The sequence below is a fragment of the Neovison vison genome, chromosome 6 (assembly GCF_020171115.1).
Source record: "Neovison vison isolate M4711 chromosome 6, ASM_NN_V1, whole genome shotgun sequence".
Taxonomy (NCBI): domain Eukaryota; kingdom Metazoa; phylum Chordata; class Mammalia; order Carnivora; family Mustelidae; genus Neogale; species Neogale vison.
The window spans coordinates 139,777,256-139,794,959 of NC_058096.1; the positions used below are offsets into that span (position 1 = coordinate 139,777,256).

At 37.0% G+C, this 17,704-nt stretch overlaps 1 protein-coding gene across 7 annotated transcripts in view; it reads right to left on the minus strand.

Moving 5' to 3' along the window:
* ANKRD28 (ankyrin repeat domain 28) overlaps window positions 1-17,704 on the minus strand; it is a 205,301-nt gene that overhangs the window by 52,436 nt on the left and 135,161 nt on the right. For 4 of the 7 annotated variants that reach the window (XM_044252504.1, XM_044252505.1, XM_044252502.1 and 1 more), the window contains 3 exons: window positions 12,050-12,120; window positions 4,166-4,366; window positions 2,769-2,856 (listed from right to left, as the gene is read on the minus strand). In XM_044252504.1, coding sequence (XP_044108439.1) covers window positions 2,769-2,856; window positions 4,166-4,366; window positions 12,050-12,120 — 360 coding nt within the window. The remainder of the gene's footprint in view (window positions 1-2,768; window positions 2,857-4,165; window positions 4,367-12,049; window positions 12,121-17,704) is intronic. The other 3 variants (XM_044252506.1, XM_044252507.1, XM_044252508.1) reach the window with 1 other exon arrangement.

The window sequence follows — 17,704 nt, forward strand, 5'->3', positions numbered from 1 at the left end:
ACATGAGATGGTAATCAAGGTAAATAGTATTTATTCAGCACCTTCTATGTCAAAATCATCACCATAAGGTGACTGGAGGTAGAACTTGGCTGAATACTGCTAGAAGTACTGAAAGTGAGAGGAAAGATGAATGTGTAAAAAGGATCTTACAGAGGTTCATGGTCAGAGCAAACACGGGGTAGGGAGGAGAAAATGATCAATTCTTCGGGGAAAGAGATGTCGCTCTGACCTAATAACAGATAATTCAGCATAACAGCATAAGGATAAATTATACAGCCTAACAGAAAAGGGGAACTTCAACCAGGGGACACAGGGCCAGGGCAAATAAGGAAGTCTGTGAGAAATACAGTATAAGACTACATGTAATTTTAATGTCTTTTGCACTAATATTGACCAATTCCCTGAATATAACACCTAGAGAGAACAATGACCTGGACTTCTGGTCTATGAGACCAGTCAATTGCTCCCTACTTTTACTTGTTTAGTTCTCTTTAATCCTGAATGCTTCGGATAGCTGAACAATTTTAGAAGCTATGTGTCAATACTCCTCTTTTTCCATGCTGAAAGAGGTAGGGAAAGAATTATAAATCCTTCAATGTTTATGCTCAAAAATTAAATAAGACCCAAGAAACAGGGAACATCTTTTTAAATCTACTACTGGCCTGAAAAGCAATACCTAGTGCATCAAGGAAAACAAAGCCATCTGAGGAGGGCTCCTGATATATACACACCCAGCTATTCTGAGAGCTCAATTAGAGGCAACCCACAAAATCTTCTGGGCTTCAATTTCATGAAAATAGCTGTTTAGTTAAGTCTTAATTCTTTGGAGGTAAAAGGCCTGATGCATTCTGCTTTGAGTTTAAACCCCTTAATATAAGGTATACAGTTTTAAATGATGCAGATCAGCTGCTCCTAAACTGTCTAGAAGGATAAGGTACACTAGAATATTCAGAAAAGTCCCCCAAGACTTAAAATATGAAAATGTACAGGCTGTGAGGAGGGGACTTTAGGATGCTATAGGAGATTTGTTTCTGGATGTTTACCTCCAAGTAACAGAAGAAAGTTGCCCATGATGTAACCAGAGGCACGAATGTTTGGTGTGAGAGAAACATCAGATGCCCAAAATGTTCAGCTTTTGGCTTTCAAAAGAGGGACATCTGAAAAGGATGTTAACTTTCAGGAATTTTCATTTTTGATACTCCTTTACACTCATGCTAAAGGACAGACTTGCAACTCAATATGGATTCTGCTCTTTTTGTTTTTCTACTATAAGCAAAAAATTTTCCTGGACCTTGGGTTAGCTACATAATTGGTTTGAGTGCATTTACTTTCTTCCACTATAATATTTTACAATTTTATATAGTTTTATATAGTTTTAAAAATTAACAGTCTTCCATCAAATTTTCCTTTAATCTTTTATTTTTAATGTGAGAGAAAGGAAAAGACAAAACCAAGAGCAGGAAGTACTGAGGTTAAGTTATGCCTATAAGAAGGGTAGCTGGCTAAATGTGTTTGTAATCAGGCAGTATGAGTGGTAAATCAAGGAATAACTCCAGTATTACACAGGTCAGTCCATATGCAGTTTTTCTTAAGCCACAGGAGCCAGAAGAGCAGAAGCAGAATTACACCTTTGTCAGGGAAGAGAAAAAAACTCTGAGACTCCACGGCTGCAAAAAGGAGGAGCTGTTTTTTCAGTTTTATTTTGGAAAACTTGAAAAATTAATGTCTATATTCATATCTTTCAGAGGTACAACGCTGGCCTTGTAGGACTTGCAAGGTTCATGGCAGGTTATACTTCCTCCATGCTTAGAGATGTACTTCTATATGCATGGTCTTAGCACCCACGAGTCAGTATTTCTACCCTGCTCTTTTTCTGCACTTAAAAATATCTTGAGGTAAGCTCAAGATCTGCCTGCTCTCTGGCTGTCCAAGTTACCTCCAGAACCAGCTAATGTTTTTGGTAGTACCCTGGACACAATGTTGCATGGTTTGGGGTGGTCTACTGCAAGACTGTTTTCCCATGAGCTTTGCTAGTTTTAGAGTGCAATTTTGCAAATCCCAAGATTTTTCAAGAACATATATATCATGTTACTACAGAAAAATCTATATACTCTAAGCCTTACTTCCCTTCTATGAAATTACTGTTGTAGAAATCAAACACAATGATGCCTATTCAACACAGTGGTAGCCCAAAATAATAGGATTCCTAAAGCATCTTCCTAACTTCTACCTTAATATTCCCATAAAAACAAGGATGGATATAAGAATGGGCTTTCAGTAAACACCAACTTACAAAAATTTTGTTTCCCAGACCTGTGTCTAGTGTCTCTCCCTTTAAAGGTAAAAATAATTATTATTATTTTTTAAAATTTCATTTATTTATTTGACAGACATAGATCACAAGTAGTCAGAGAGGTAGGCAGAGAGGGGGAAGCTGGCTCTCTGCTGAGCAGAGAGTCCGATGTGGGGCTTGATCCCAAGACCCTGAGATCATGACCTGAGCCGAAGGCAGAGGCTTAACCCACTGAGCCACCCAGGCGCCCCAACAGAATTATTTTTAATCAGCTTTTAGGAGAAGAGGACCCAATACATTCTTGTTCTGGCAAACCCCTCCCACTACCAGGCTGGTTCCACTTGGGCAGCAAATTTAGATATGGTGTAACTTCCCACTATCCTAAAAAACAGATGTCATACCAAATGCAGGAACTAAAACGTACAAATTTTCCTGAGTACATAATGTCAGAAAATGAAATTCAAAATGTACATACCCATATATGCTGCCCAATGAATAGCCCGTCTATCTTTCTTGTCAAAAGCATTAATATTGGCACCTCTAGACAAGAGTAGTTTGACCATCTGTAATAAAAATAAATTTTCATTAAATTCAGAAGCAGAATTATTCATGAATGTCCCTCATGATGACTACTCATCTCAATCTCTCTGAATTTCTGCATTTGTAGAAAGGAAGGAGCTAGACTAAATCTTAAAGACTCTTTAACATAATTTAATAAATAGTAAAACAAAATATGAAAAAAAGGATTTGCAATGGGAGTTATTAAGCAGGTATCAGTATCTTTTAAAGATCCTACTTTGTGTCCTGATATTTTATGAACAATGAAGTACAAATCTGGAAGGTCTAAAGGCGGAATAGTTAACAACAGGTTTATTTCTTTTAAAAGCCCAAGGTGTTTTTAAAATATAAAGTGCATTCTTATCCCAGAAATGTCTTGAATTCAAACACAAATGCACTATCTATAATATGATTAGATCTGAAGGTCCTCCACACAGTCTACTTACCTCATAAGGTTTCAAGAACAGTATTTCTATTCCATCTAACCATATTTACAATGGATTCCCCCATGGAAAAGGGCACCCCATGTTTCAAAAAAGGGACACAACTGTGACCTTAATTGCAGTGAAGGCAAGGATTCTTTATGTTGCAAAAAACAGAGAAACAGTGAAAACAACACTGTAGCCACTAGCTTTCAACCATGGAATCTTGGCAATGTCACTTTACCTCTTTGAGTCTCTGTGTCTGCAACAAAAATAAAGGACTGGACAAGTTGTCCTCAAATGGTCTTGTAATTCTGGTGTTTTCTTCTTTCCTAAGCCTTCTATGTACACATAAACCCCACTCTTTGCCACTACAACACCTAACATTAGGCAATGCTTGTTGTGTAAGATAACTAAATACTAATTTTCTTAATTTTTTTTTCTTTTGAGGGTCTGTTATCAAAAAATTTCTGACTAAATGTTGATAATAAACTACAAGAACATCTTTTCCAAACTCTTTTTTCCTTTGCTACTATCCTTCTGGGAACCCTATGAAACTGCTCCTCCTTTATTATTTTTTCCACAACAGGACATACTTTTCAAACTGTGTATTCTTGACAGTGTTCTCCTTTGTCTTTTCAGGTTGACCAGGATATTCAAAAGCATGGGTTCTATCTGAGAAGTAAACTTCTCAATTTGAGAAATTTATATCATGAATAGAAGTCTGAGGATTTGCTAAAAGCAAAATTAGATAAAAACAAACAAGAAAGTTTTTTTTTTTTTTTTGGGCTATTCCCATGGACTGAATCACTAAAAAGGGTAAGTTAATTAATTATTGGGGTGGGGAGTGGCAGGATGAGAGAGAATCACTGTCTAATCAAACACCACCTACCTCACCATGTCCACTAAAAGCTGCATGATGTAATGCAGTCCTCCCCGCTCTATCAGACACGTTTACATTACTCAGAAGAGGTACCAAAGCTTCAGCACACTTTACAGCTTTATTAGCAGCAGCTATGTGTAAAGGGGTTTGCCAGTTTTTGTCTCGAGCATTAACATCTGCAGAATGCTTCAAAAGTACCTGCACTGCTTCCTGAAACATAAGAAGATAAAAGTTACAAAAGACAAATGAGTTAATAGTTTTATTTTATTATTAAGATTTTATTTATTTGTGAGAGAGAGAGAGCGAGAAAGAATACAAGCAAGGAGACTGGCAGGCAGAGGAAGAAGCAGGCTCCCTGGCTGAGCCAAGGAGCCCAATGGGGGACTCAATTCCACGACCCTGGGATCATGACCTAAGCTGAAGGCAGACACTTAACTGACTTGAGCCACCCAGGTGCCCCGAGTTAACAATTTTAGAAACTGTATATATATTAAGGAACTAATATTTCCAGAGGAAATAAAAAGTCTGGTAGAACCTGCTATAAAAAGTAGGAATTTACCCAAGAAAACAAAATATTTTGGACTAAAGGCAGTACTACTCAGAGCTGTTAAAAGATGCACTGAGATAAAACATTCCCTTTTTCTGTCCTCCTATAAAAGGCATAACAAGATCAAAATGTGCAAAAACAGATACTGATAAATATTCTTTAAAAACATTCATTATAGGGGTGCCTGGGTGGGTCAGTTGGCTAAATGTCCCAACTCTTGATTTTGGCTCAGGTCATGATCTCAGGGTTGGGAGATGGAGTCCCATGTCAGGCTCTGTGCTCAGCAGGGAGTCTGCATGAGGATTCTCTCTCTCCCCCCACTTTTGCCCATGCTTTCAAAAAAAACCAAAAAACCAAAAAAACAAACAAACAAAAAAAAAAAGGAAAAAGAAAAAAATGTTCATTACTTCTCTTGTTTTTCTAGATAATAAGATACAATTAATTTATACTTTCACAACAGTTTTAAGGAATTGATTGTTTTGCAATAAAATATATAAAAATTTAAAGCATACTATCTCCCAAATTAGTATACATTATATTTTACAAATGGAAAAATCACTAGTATCTAGTTTATTAGAGACAGAGGGAGAGAGAAAGATAGAGAAGTAGAAGCTGTGATAAAGTTATTGTTAAGAAGTCTATTTAGGGCGCCTAGGTGGCTCAGTTGGTTAAGCAACCGCCTTCGGCTCAGGTCACGGTCCCAGAGTCCTGGGATTGAGTCCTGAATCGGGCTCCCAGCTCCATGGGAAGTACGCTTCTCCCTCTGACCTTCTCGCCTCTCATGCTCTCACTGTCTCTCTCTCAAATAAATAAATAAAAATCTTTAAAAAAAAAAAAAAAAAGAAGTTTATTTAAAAGCTTAGTATCCAAAGGGATTTATCTCCCAGAAGCATAAGGAAAACTTCACAATACATCTATAAATTGGGACTCATGGCTAGATACTAAGGAATCCAGTATGCTATCTACATTAAGCACTACAGTCAGAACTAAACTTAGCAATAATTTCTCCTTGCAGTGATAATCCTATATTTGGCAGATGAATGACAAAGTACACATGAAATGAAAAAGACCAGAATCAGAGCTAAGCCCACTAATACTAACTTTTGGTTTTCTTTCTTGTCCTTTTTTTTTTTTTAAAAAAGATTTTTTTTTATTTATGGATGCCTGGGTGGCTCAGTGTGTTAAGCCTCTGCCTTTGGCTCAGATCATGATCTCAGGGTCCTGGAATGGAGCCCCACATTGAGCTCTCTGCTCAGCAGGGAGTCTGCCCCCCCTTCCCAACCTGCCTCTCTGTCCCCCCTCCCAACCTGCCTCTCTGCCTACTAGCGATCTCTCTCTCTTCTCTGTCAAATAAATAAATAAAATATTTTTAAAAAAGTTTTTATTTATTTATTTATTTGACAGACAGATCACAATTAGGCAGAGAGGCAGGCAGAGAGAGAGGGAGGGAAGCAGGCTCCCTGCTGAGCAGTGAGCCGGATGCGGGGCTCGATCCCAGAACCCTGGGATCATGACTTGAGCCGAAGGCAGGGGCTTTAACCCACTGAGCTGCCCAGGTGCTCCAATAAATAAAATATTTTTTAAAAAAGATTTTTTATTAATTTGAGAGAGAGAGACAGAGAGAACATGTGCAAGCTAGCAGGAGAAGGGGTAAAGGGAGAGGGAGAGAGAATCCCTAAGCCAACTTGGGGCTCCATCCCAGGACCCTGAGATCATAACCTAAGCTGAAACCAAGAGATGGGCTCTTAACCAACTGAGCCACCCAGGCCCCCCAGTGACCATTGATTTTCTTAAAAAAACAAAAAACAAAATAAACAAAATTAAAAAGTGTTCCCAAGCATCAAGCAACTATCAATATGTCAAGTAGGAAGGAAGACAACTAAAAATACTATTATCTGTGATTTACAAATAGTTTTTTACACCTTTCAAATAAAAAGTAATCAGAACTATTTGAAATATGGAAAAGAGTGTAAGTATTTAACAAGACTGATAAAAGATTAGAGAAATGTCCAGTAGTCTATCAATCTCCTAAGGAAATCAGCCAGCAAAGAAAGATATATACAGAGACATACTCTAGGCCCCCAAATTCTACTCTAGCTATCTGCCCCAGAGAAATTTTCTTTTTTAAAGATTTTATTTTATTTATTTGACAGGCGGAGATTACAAGCAGGTGGGGGGTGGGGGGTGGGGGCAGGGAAGCAGGCTTCATGCTGAGCAGAGAGCCTGATGTGGGGCTTAATGCTATGACTCTGGGATCATGACCTGAGCTGAAGGCAGAAGCTTTAACCCACTGAGCCACCCACCCAGGTGCCCCTGCCCCAGAGAAATATAAAAAGACCCACCCACTCAAGAATAGCCACAGTAGGTTTATCATAAGAACCAAAAAGCAGATATGCAAACTGTTGTGTATCATAAAATGAAATACTCCTCAGCAACAAATGTACACAATATGAAGGATTCTCAAAAATATTAAGTAGAACAAAAAATTCACAGCACAAGAATACATAGTGTAGGATTCCATTTTTATAAAGTTCTAGAATAAGCCAAATTATCCTATGGTAGAAGATATCAGAACAGTGGTTGCCTCTGGGGACAAGGAAGACTGATTGGAAATGGACATGAGGTAACTTGCTGGACTGAAGGAAATTTTCCATATTTTGATTGGGAAAAAAGTTACAAGAGTGGGTACATGGATGGATACCTGTGTCAAAACTCAACACTATACACAGCATCTCTGCATTTACTTTAAGTTAAACTGCAATTAAAAAAAAGGAATATGGAAAAAATGATACAGAAAGGAAATGGTACAAACACACCATCAGGATTCTCCATCTTAAGAAGGGCATCCTGTGACTTAGAGGATTAAAACTAACACTATACTGGAAAATGTTAGTGTGCTAATGGATATACCAGAAAATAATTAAAAATAAAATGAACAATTTATAATTGGATAAATTGGCAAACAGCATAATACAGATGCCAGGCTTGCCTTATTCATTCCCACTCTGGAATTCACAGTGCATACATTAAATCCTCTGAAAAGTCTGGAGAATACTTATGTTCCATTAGCAAGAAATAGAAAAATCAAAACTATTCTTCTGTTTCACTGAAAAGCAGAAATAAATACAGTAGGTAAAGGAGGGTAAGATGGTACCTAAGAAAGGCTATAAACACAATTACTAAGATCCTAGAATCAACAGAGAGCAAAGTTTGAACCATGGGTTCACTGCTATAGACCAATGGCGGTGTTCTCCTGCCACTCATATGCCGAAGCCCTAAACTCCCAGTGTAACTGTATTTGGATATAGGGTCTTTAGGAACTACTTAAACGTAAATGAGATGGAATGGAGGCAACCTAATCTGATAAGACTGGCCGTTTTTTAAGAGGAGGAAGAGAAAGATACCCCCAAACACACAGTGAGAAGTAGCAGTTTGCAAGCCCAGAAGACAGCCCTCATCAGAAACGGACTCTGTCGGATCTTGATCTAGGATTTCTAGCCTCCAGGCTATGAGAAAATCAGTTTCTGTTGTTTAAGCCAGCCAGTCTGTAATATTTTGTTATGGCAACCAAAACTATTATCACTCAGAATAGTATGTCAGATCACAACAGCAGTGATCTTTGAAAATTCAGAAAAATCATATCTAAAGATGGGATGGGAGACATTAAACCAAATCAAACAGGCAAATTTCTTTCTGTCTCTCTTTTTAGAGAGAGCATGCAAGAGTCGGAGGAGGGGGAGGTGGAGAGGATCTTATGCTGGCTCCATGCCCATTGTGGAGCCCAATCCACAGCTCGATCTCACAACCCTGAGGATCATGACCTGAGCCAAAATCAAGAGCGGACACCAACAGACTGAGCCATCTAAAAGGGAAAATTTCTGGAAATTACAAATCAATGAGCCTGATGTCATAAACTAATTTCTAGATCACATTATTACATTATAAGCTTTTAGAAGATGATATAGGGATAATAAAGGGTACACATGGTTTTACTAATAGCAAATAATTACCAAAGTAACCTCAATCCCAATTTTTCCATTATCAGACACTGTGTATGTGTAAAAAATGCTGCACATGTGCCTTGACTTTGGAAAAACATCTAAGAAAAGCTCCTAGGATATTTCTAATAAGATTATGAAATATGGGGTGATGACTAAGGTTTAAATAATTTTACCTAAAGAGTATTTATTCATCACTTGGGTCAATCTAGAAGAGTCTATGGAGCACTCGTCATCTGTGGTTCCTTTTAGGAATTCTTCCCATTGATTTGAAGTCAGGCACAGGAAAAAGGGCTAACACATTTGCAAATAAACTTTAATTGCTGGATGGGCTGTTAATATCTCATGTGATAATATAAACTCAGTTTCTTGATAGAACTAAGATGTAATTTCTCGAGCTAAGTTAAAAAAGTGTATGTGTGTATCTTCCAGAGGATCTAGCAGTGTAATGGGCTTCTTAAAAAACAAGCAAACAAAACCCAAACACAGACACATACACAAAATCCTAATACTCAGAAATCAATTTATTCAGAAGAATACTCTGCATTTACAAAGAGCAGAACTGTACAGTCCGCTAGAAGAGTGGAAGCCACAAACCACTGGTGGAGATGAAACAAATCAGCTAGCCAATATGAAGTGTGTGGAAGCCATGTCACTGAGGGAGAGTGAGGAGCTCAGGATATAAAACCAGAAGCAGCCATTCTCAACCTAGGTACCATGAAAGAATTAGCCCTAAGGCATCCTCTGTGTGATGAATTAATTTCTCCACTATGCTCTATAATGGTGTTAGCTTCCAGAGGCCTTGGAGGATTGAGAAAACAGTCACTGATAACCCTGTCGTAGGGTTTACTTCTCTCGTGGTATCTCAAAAACATAAACCAAAGCTGCCTAAAATTTTGTCTTTTCCATACCCCTCTGTGGCTATACTTACTATTAAATGAAATTAATTAAATTATTGATTTATTAATAATTATCAATATTAATAAAGACAATATATTGTATATATTATATAATTATAAAATATATAAATACATAATATAATATGTATAAAATATTAATAATTGATATAACTATTACTAATTATCAAATTATTGAAGTAAATTAACTCTCTTGGGTGCCTGGGTGGCTCAGTGGGTTAAGCCTCTGCCTTTGGCTCAGGTCATGATCTCAAGAGTCAGGAAATCAAGCCCCTCATCGGGCTCTCTGATCAGCAGGGAGCTTGCTTCCCCCACCCTCTCTGCCTGCCTCTGCCTACTCTGTGATCTCTGTCAAACAAATAAATAAAATCTAAAAAAAAAAAAAAAAAAGTCTTAACTCTCTTTTGCTCCCAGGATGTAACTGAAGAAATTAAAAGAACCTGGGTGAAACTGATAATCTTTTTTTTTTTTTTTTTAGATTTTATTTATTTATTTTACAGAGAGAAATCACAAGTAGATGGAGAGGCAGGCAGAGAGAGAGAGAGAGAGGGAAGCAGGCTCCCTGCTGAGCAGAGAGCCGGATGCGGGGCTCGATCCCAGGACCCTGAGATCATGACCTGAGCCGAAGGCAGTGGCTTAACCCACTGAGCCACCCAGGCACCCCGATAATCTTGACTAGGTTTCCTGCAAAAGAGTAATATACTACAAAGCCCAGTAATTTTTAGGCTGAAAGCAGACTTAAGAAACTTCTTAGGATCACTGCTTTCCAGCCTATAGCTTGCCTTCAAGCTCAGGCTAAGCACACAGTTTTAAAAAATCAGCTGTCAAGTCTTTGGGAAGAACTTGTCATCTTCCTCTAATATTATTTTCTTTAAGAATTTTTGGCCTGTTTTACAATCTCTACAAATAAACCAAAGTGTTCCTTCTTATGACTTAAGTTGGCAAAACACCAATTTTAAAAAATCATTATTTCCAAGAGTCATACTAAAAAATGGATAGGTCTAACTTATTAATAGGTTCCAAAGATAGTATGTTTATCTTCCTTAACTGCCCTTGTTTACAGAAACTCTTTACAAGAGGGGTAACCACTAACTTAATTAACATTCCCATGGAATTTCATTGTTCAAAGTATTTTGGTTAATGTCTTAGCTTTCATGATAATCCCCAGTTCTGCCCAAGATCCCACAGCTAGTACAGCCAGTTTCTCCAGATGCAAGTTCCACATTTCAACAGCTCCCAGATCCACAGTAAGATGTGTGCTACAGCATACCACTTACTACTATTCCCTCCCTCCTCCTTCCAACTAGGAGGCTACATCTAACACTGCCTCCTCTGTCACATCGCAGGGTTTGAAATCCTTCCAAGCCACTGTGCCCCTACTTCTCTTCACTTGTTCTGGGCTCAACACATAGTTTGCAATGAGGAATACAAAGAAGAATGAAGAGATAAGAGTTCTCTGGGCACAATGCTTTTTAAAAATGCACCTAATATAAAATGCATCTAATAATTTTAGAAAGAGAGTAAGATGACAGAAAAAAGAAGGTCCAGGTTTTCATTCCATCTCTGCTACTGAAAAGTTGAGTGGTTTCTGGCAAACCATTAGCTACAATCCCCTCAAAATATCTATCCTATATGGATATCAAGAGGACTAGAAGATATGAAAAACATAAAAATGAATGTTCTCCAAAAATGTCAGTTATCTTGAAGAACAAATCATACACAGTGCTATAAATAAGAAGAAACTGTTCTTCCCCATAAGATACCTAACATTTTTAGGTTGTATATTTAGAACTGGTAAAATGTGAGATCATGTCATGTTTTTGACGCTAATTTCGGTGTTTAAACAGTATTTCTTTCCTTTTTTAAAGACTTATTTATTTATTTATTTTGACAGAGAGAGATCACAAGTAGGCAGAGAGGCAGGCAGAGAGAGGAGAAGCAGGCTCCCCACGGAGCAGAGAGCCCGATGTGGGGCTCGATTCCAGGACCCTGAGACCATGACCTGAGCTGAAGGCAGAGGCTTTAAGCCACTGAGCCATGCAGGCGCCCCCGGTGTTAAAACAATATTTCAATGAACTGTTACATACTGCTGAGATTACTTCTTGATCATGGTCAGGAGAACCCTTGCAGCATGTTCAGGAGAGAAAAGACTGAGGAGGATTTTATAGGTATAGAAAGTAATCTCTCTTGTAGGACATATATGACAAGGGTTTTCTACTCTCTGCAGTTCAGACTCTCCAAGAGAACTTGTCACAAAAGAGATGGGAGAACAGTTAACTTGGTCTGTACAAATTCTAAAGTAAAATAACCAGTCTAGGTATTTTTAGTTGCTTTTTCCTTCTTTTGAAAACAAAGAACTTGAATATGGGCTCAAAGGCAAGCCTACTTAATGCTTTTATATACAATATATTTACTAAGAGAAATTTCATACCTCACTACAAGATGCAACTGCTCTGTGTAAAGGTGTCAACCATTTGCTGTCTTTGGCATTAACTCTAGCTCCTGCAACAAGAAGAAAAAAATAAATTGAAATATTTTGCATAAATATTTTAAATAAATCTCCTGAAATATTAGTTATATATTATAGTCCAAATTGGATAAGTAACAATTGAAAAAATGGTACTTTATTTTTTATACTTTCTGCAAATAAATTACTGTTATAAAAACAAAACTAGCCAAAAAAGGTATTCTTTTTATTAAAAATAAAAGAAACATCACTTTATATATAAACTAGAAAAGCACCTTTATACAGAGCATATTAAAGTAAAATAAGTCCCCATTTTAGAATGTGTCTTAAAAACTCAAAATAAGAATATTCCTATGTAAAAGGCAGACCATTACAAAGTCTTCATTACATTTCTTTACTAATGAATGTATCATGTTATAAAGCAATATAATATCAAAATATTTCTCCAATGAGGATTAAAAATGCATTAGTACTATAAAGTTATTTTGTAAAATGGATACAGTAGGTATAGACTTAGGAAAAAAACTGAGAAAGAAATGAACAAACCCACACATCTTTCTGGGTTATACCTAAAGCTTTAAAGAATTTTTAAAAAATCAACTACATACAGTTATTTAAAAATCATTGAGTCAATGGGCAAAAATTATCCTTTACAGAATATAAATGCACTTCGTAAGACAAAAAAATGTATTATGTAATTGGGGTGGGGAGGTGGAATCTATTGCTTATATAAAATCCACTGATTTGGTACCTAAACCCCAAACAGAAGAAGCAAGCAAACTATAGGACAGGTATATATCGAACTAGACAGAAATAGCCCTGGCTCTTAAAAGTATAGAGAAACTGGTGACAGGTCCTACACTGTAAGCAACCTTAGATTTATATCCAGGATCACAGCTAGCAAGTAAGAAGGGGCTTTAGAAATCTAGACCAACCTCCTCATTTTCTAGATAACAAAACACAGGTACAGAGAATAGTTTAACATCAAAGTCCAGTACAGTAGAATCAAGGCTAGAATTCAGATGTCCTAATGTTTGCATTCCATGTTTTGAGAGTGAGGTTCCAGGGAATAATCAAATGCAGTGATTCTGAGTCATAGCTCTAATTACTACCTATGGGTTCCTAACTAGTTGTGTGATCCCTCTGAACAAAGTTTCTTCATCTATAGAGCAGATCCTCTAATGCCTTGTAACTAAAGTTTGACATAATAAACACAAATTCATTAGATACATTAGATACAGATGTTAAAAATAGATTTAAAAAAATAAGAGAAAAAAAGTGAAATACAAGCGTATAAAAATCATTCATAAATGAAACAGTTGAAATTCTGAGAGTAACTGAACTCCTGAGTAGAGACAAGTGAGGACACTTGTCTTAATTCTTCAAGAACCAATATGATAGCTTTCGCGACTGCTCAACTAGGCTTTAGAAGAAAGGGACTCGGCAGAATAAACAGCTAGAGCGAATGGTATATTTATGTAATAAATGTGAACAACTATCTGCTATGCTTTTAGGAGACCAAGATGGTTAAAACATAGACTGTGAGACCACAACGAAGTCAGCATTTGTTCTGGGTAAAAGGCAGAATGTAGATATTGCAAACATTTAAAATGCACATAGGTTAAAAGGTTGGAGTCTGCAGAGATGGTAAAGGGATAATATAGAAGCTAGGCTCTGGCTCTTTCACTCTCCCATTTATCTGGTTGGAACTTCAAAGGTTCTCCATAATCCTTGTACCTCTTTCTACAATTTTCTGTTATGTGCATAGTAGAAGGGCAAATCCTGGCATTAAGGCCTGAAAGGTAGTGACTCACTCAGAAAAGATAGGTACTCTGGAAAGACAAGGGTAGAAAAGAATGAGGTCTGATAATGGGTCTTCAGCAAATGGGAAGGATCATTAAGTCTGATTCTAGGCATTAATTAACAAGGAAATTGAATGTGGCTATCACAAAAAATGGGAAGAATCTCCATGTACTCATAAAGAGCCGAGAAATAAAAAGTGAACAAAGCAGTGAGAACTGGATGAGTAATGTTCTTTAATTTTATGTAGAAAATAGAATAGGTAAGTATAAATATCTATACTCATATTTACTTTATATACATAAGGAAACCCTGAAGGAACACTAAGACATTAATAACAGTGGCTGCCTATGCATTTGTATAGGTAGTGAGGTACAATGAGAACTGAGTGATAGGGGACTGAGGTAGAAAGGCAACTTTACTGTATACCACATAACTTTATATAAATTTCAAAATTTTAGAATAAAACTGAAATACTACTTATTAAAAAAAAAGAAAGAAGAGAAAAATGTATTTGAGAAGGAATAAAAGAGAGGCCATTAAAAAATTCCGAGAATTTGGCTTCAAGTGCAAAGAAAAAAATTAGGAAGTAACTAGGTTGAGGGTAAAGATAGTTCTTTCTTTTGAACATGGGTTATAAGATACACAGTTAAAGAAAGAAAATCTAATTTTGATGCCCACTTAGCAGCCTAAAGTAAAAGACACTGCTGGTTTCATTCTTCCATTTTAAGTTATGATAATTAATTAATTAGTCTTCACTTTTAGTAACAACTTTAGTAACAAATTCAAAGTTAATTTATCAAAAAACATAAGTGACTACAACAAAGAATCTAGTAATGGTTTACTGAGGATACAAAATACTACTAGTTGGTACTAATGTAACAGATGATGTATAAAAAAATGTGACTTGTCCTTTTTAGATTCTAAAAACACTTATCCCCAACGGGACGCCTGGGTGGCGCAGTTGGTTGAACGACTGCCTCCGGCTCAGGGCGTGATCCTGGAGTCCCGGGATGGAGTCCCACATCAGGATCCCAGCTCCATGGGGAGTCTGCTTTGCTCTCTGACCTTCTCCTCGCTCATTCTCTCTCTCACTGTCTCTCTCTCTCAAATAAATAAAATAAAATCTTTAAAAAAAAAAAATAAAAAAAAATAAAAACACTTATCCCCAGGAAGATCAGCACCATAGCATTCTAGACCTCTGATCATAATCTTTCCAGAAGGCACTCATCTTATCTTTGTTAAGTCGTGTGCTTCTTTTAATAGCACTAATCAAAATGTTTTAATTCCTTGTAGATTAAAGGTCAAGTATACAAGAAATGGTTAACTATTTCTAAGGACACCTAAAGAACAAATATCTCCCCTGCACACATCCACTAATTAGTATACACTTTACATGTTAACAAACAAATATGGCATAGCAATATACATTACAAAGTGGCAACTATCTGTAAAATGAAAAATGGAGTAAGAAAAACAAACATGATGGCTCACTTCAGATGTCCAGGTGCCTAGAGTTCATCTCATGTGAATTCTGAAGGTAACCAGGCTTTTGTTCTACACAGACAGCTCCAAAATTAACCAAATATTCATAAACACAAGCTACAAAGTCATTCCAGTAATGAAAAATACTTCCAGAGTAAAGTTTCTCAGTCTAAAAGTTGAAAACCAGCCACAAAGGTTAACAATGAAGATGGAGAAAGGAAAAAAAAAAAATCATACTGACTCAAAACATAAAAGTTTTTGACAATCAAATGTAACAGCTCTGGTGGAAACATCACATACTCTGAACATGGCAGAGTATAATGTTTGTAGTTTATAAGGATAATCTTGAGTCACCAAGGAAAGATTAATTACTTTACTATTTCCTAGTCATTAAAAATGAAGAGCATATAAAATAGCAGCCCCATCCCAAATGTTGAAGTTAGGTTACTGGGAGACCCTAGGATAAGAGGAAGCACTGTTAAGAAACTGAAGACAATAAAGATAGCAATTTAAAGATGGTAACTGATAACTACTGCAAACCAACATTTCCAGAAAACCTCCCAAGTGCTAGGAGCACATCTCATTAAATCCAAGGTAGTTATGCCCAATTGTGTATCAAATACTTTCTTTACCAGTCTTCCATTCCCCCCCGCCCCACAAAATTCACATATAAGGGAAATCCATGAGCTCTCCCTTAAGATGATGAATAAGCAGCCAGGATGTATGCCACATCAAGTATCTGAATTTAGAATCATCTTCCAGAGTAGAGATGTGATTAGATTTCTGTAATGTTAAAAGCAAAAAGAAAAAAAAAAGCAAGCAAAAAACTGTAGGGTAGGGGTGCCTGGGTGGCTCAGTGGGTTAAAGCCTCTGCCTTCAGCTCGGGTCATGATCACAGGGTCCTGGGACCGAGCCCCACATCAGGCTCTCTGCTCAGCAGGTAGCCTGCTTCCCTCTCTCTCTCTGCCTTCCTCTCTGCCTGCTTGTGATCTCTGTCTGTCAAATAAATAAATAACATCTTTAAAAAACAAAAACTGTAGGGTAACCCAAACAGGTTGTATCCATTTGATACCACCATTAGATTATATAGAAAAATTCAGATAACCAGTTTCCTCTCATCCAGTCTTTTCACTTAATAATTCATACATATAAAAATGTACTGAGAGTTTTTGAAAGAAAAAAATTAAGATTTTCCAGAATTGGGTCAATGTCTAGCTCATCTGAAGATAAACAAGAAAATAATTTTGAAAATAAAAAATCTGTGGCATCCAGGTGGCACAGTCAGTTAAGCATTTGACTCTTGGTTTCAGCTCAGGTAGTGATCTCAGGGTTGTGAGATCAAGCCCCATGTCCAGCTCCATGCTCAAGGCAGAGTCTGCTTACAACTCTTTCCCCTATGTTCTCTATCTCCTTCTCTCAAATAAATAAATAAATAATCTGATTTACTTACATCAGTCTATTCTGAGCTCTAGACAACAATGTAGCTGAAGAGAAGTCTGGACTTGTGAGGACACACTCAGGCATTAGAGGAAGGAGCCCAGAGGCAGGACCTATGATCTAATAATGGCTCTGTAACAACATGTCGTGTGACCTGGGGCTATTCCCCAGAGCCTAGACCTTCATGTTGTTAATCATAATCTCTGCCTCCTATGCCTTCTGTGTATATTGGGGAGTGACGGTGGAGGGTGAGGGAGGATGGACCCCAGGTTGAAACAACATAGGGAACTCCTGTTTCTGCAAAGTGGGTTCCACAAGTCAGGAACTGAAATCAGGAGCATCCCATTTAACTCTAGGTCTCAACTCATCTGTTTTTTTCTTAATCTAAACAATGAATAAGATCTGCCAATTCTTCGAGTTTTGAAACTAAGTTATCAGTAAAATAAGGTTGTGCTAAGTGATCTCTATGATCCATTTCCTATTATAACGTTCTACCCTATTTTGAAATAGGTACCCAGAATAAATTATTTCATACTTATTAAATACCCTGCCCTTCCTTAACATTAAGTAGATAAGGTAGCAACTTTTATAATCTATACCAAGGTATCTTCAATTACAGTCCGCAGACTGCCAGCCACCTATTTTGTAAATAAAGTTTTAGTGTAATACGGCACACCTATTCACTGAAAGTGTTAACTATATAGCTTTTACATTACAGAAGGAGAATTAAGTAGTTGCCAGATGTCTGTCTGGCCCTTTACATAAAATGTCTTTTGACCTCTGATCTAGGCTAAGTACTTGATACTAGATACTATTAAAGCTATTTCTATTTCCACAGGTGTTTATAATAATTATTAGTCCCACTAATAATTTTCTAAAACTTCTCCTTGCAGAGAA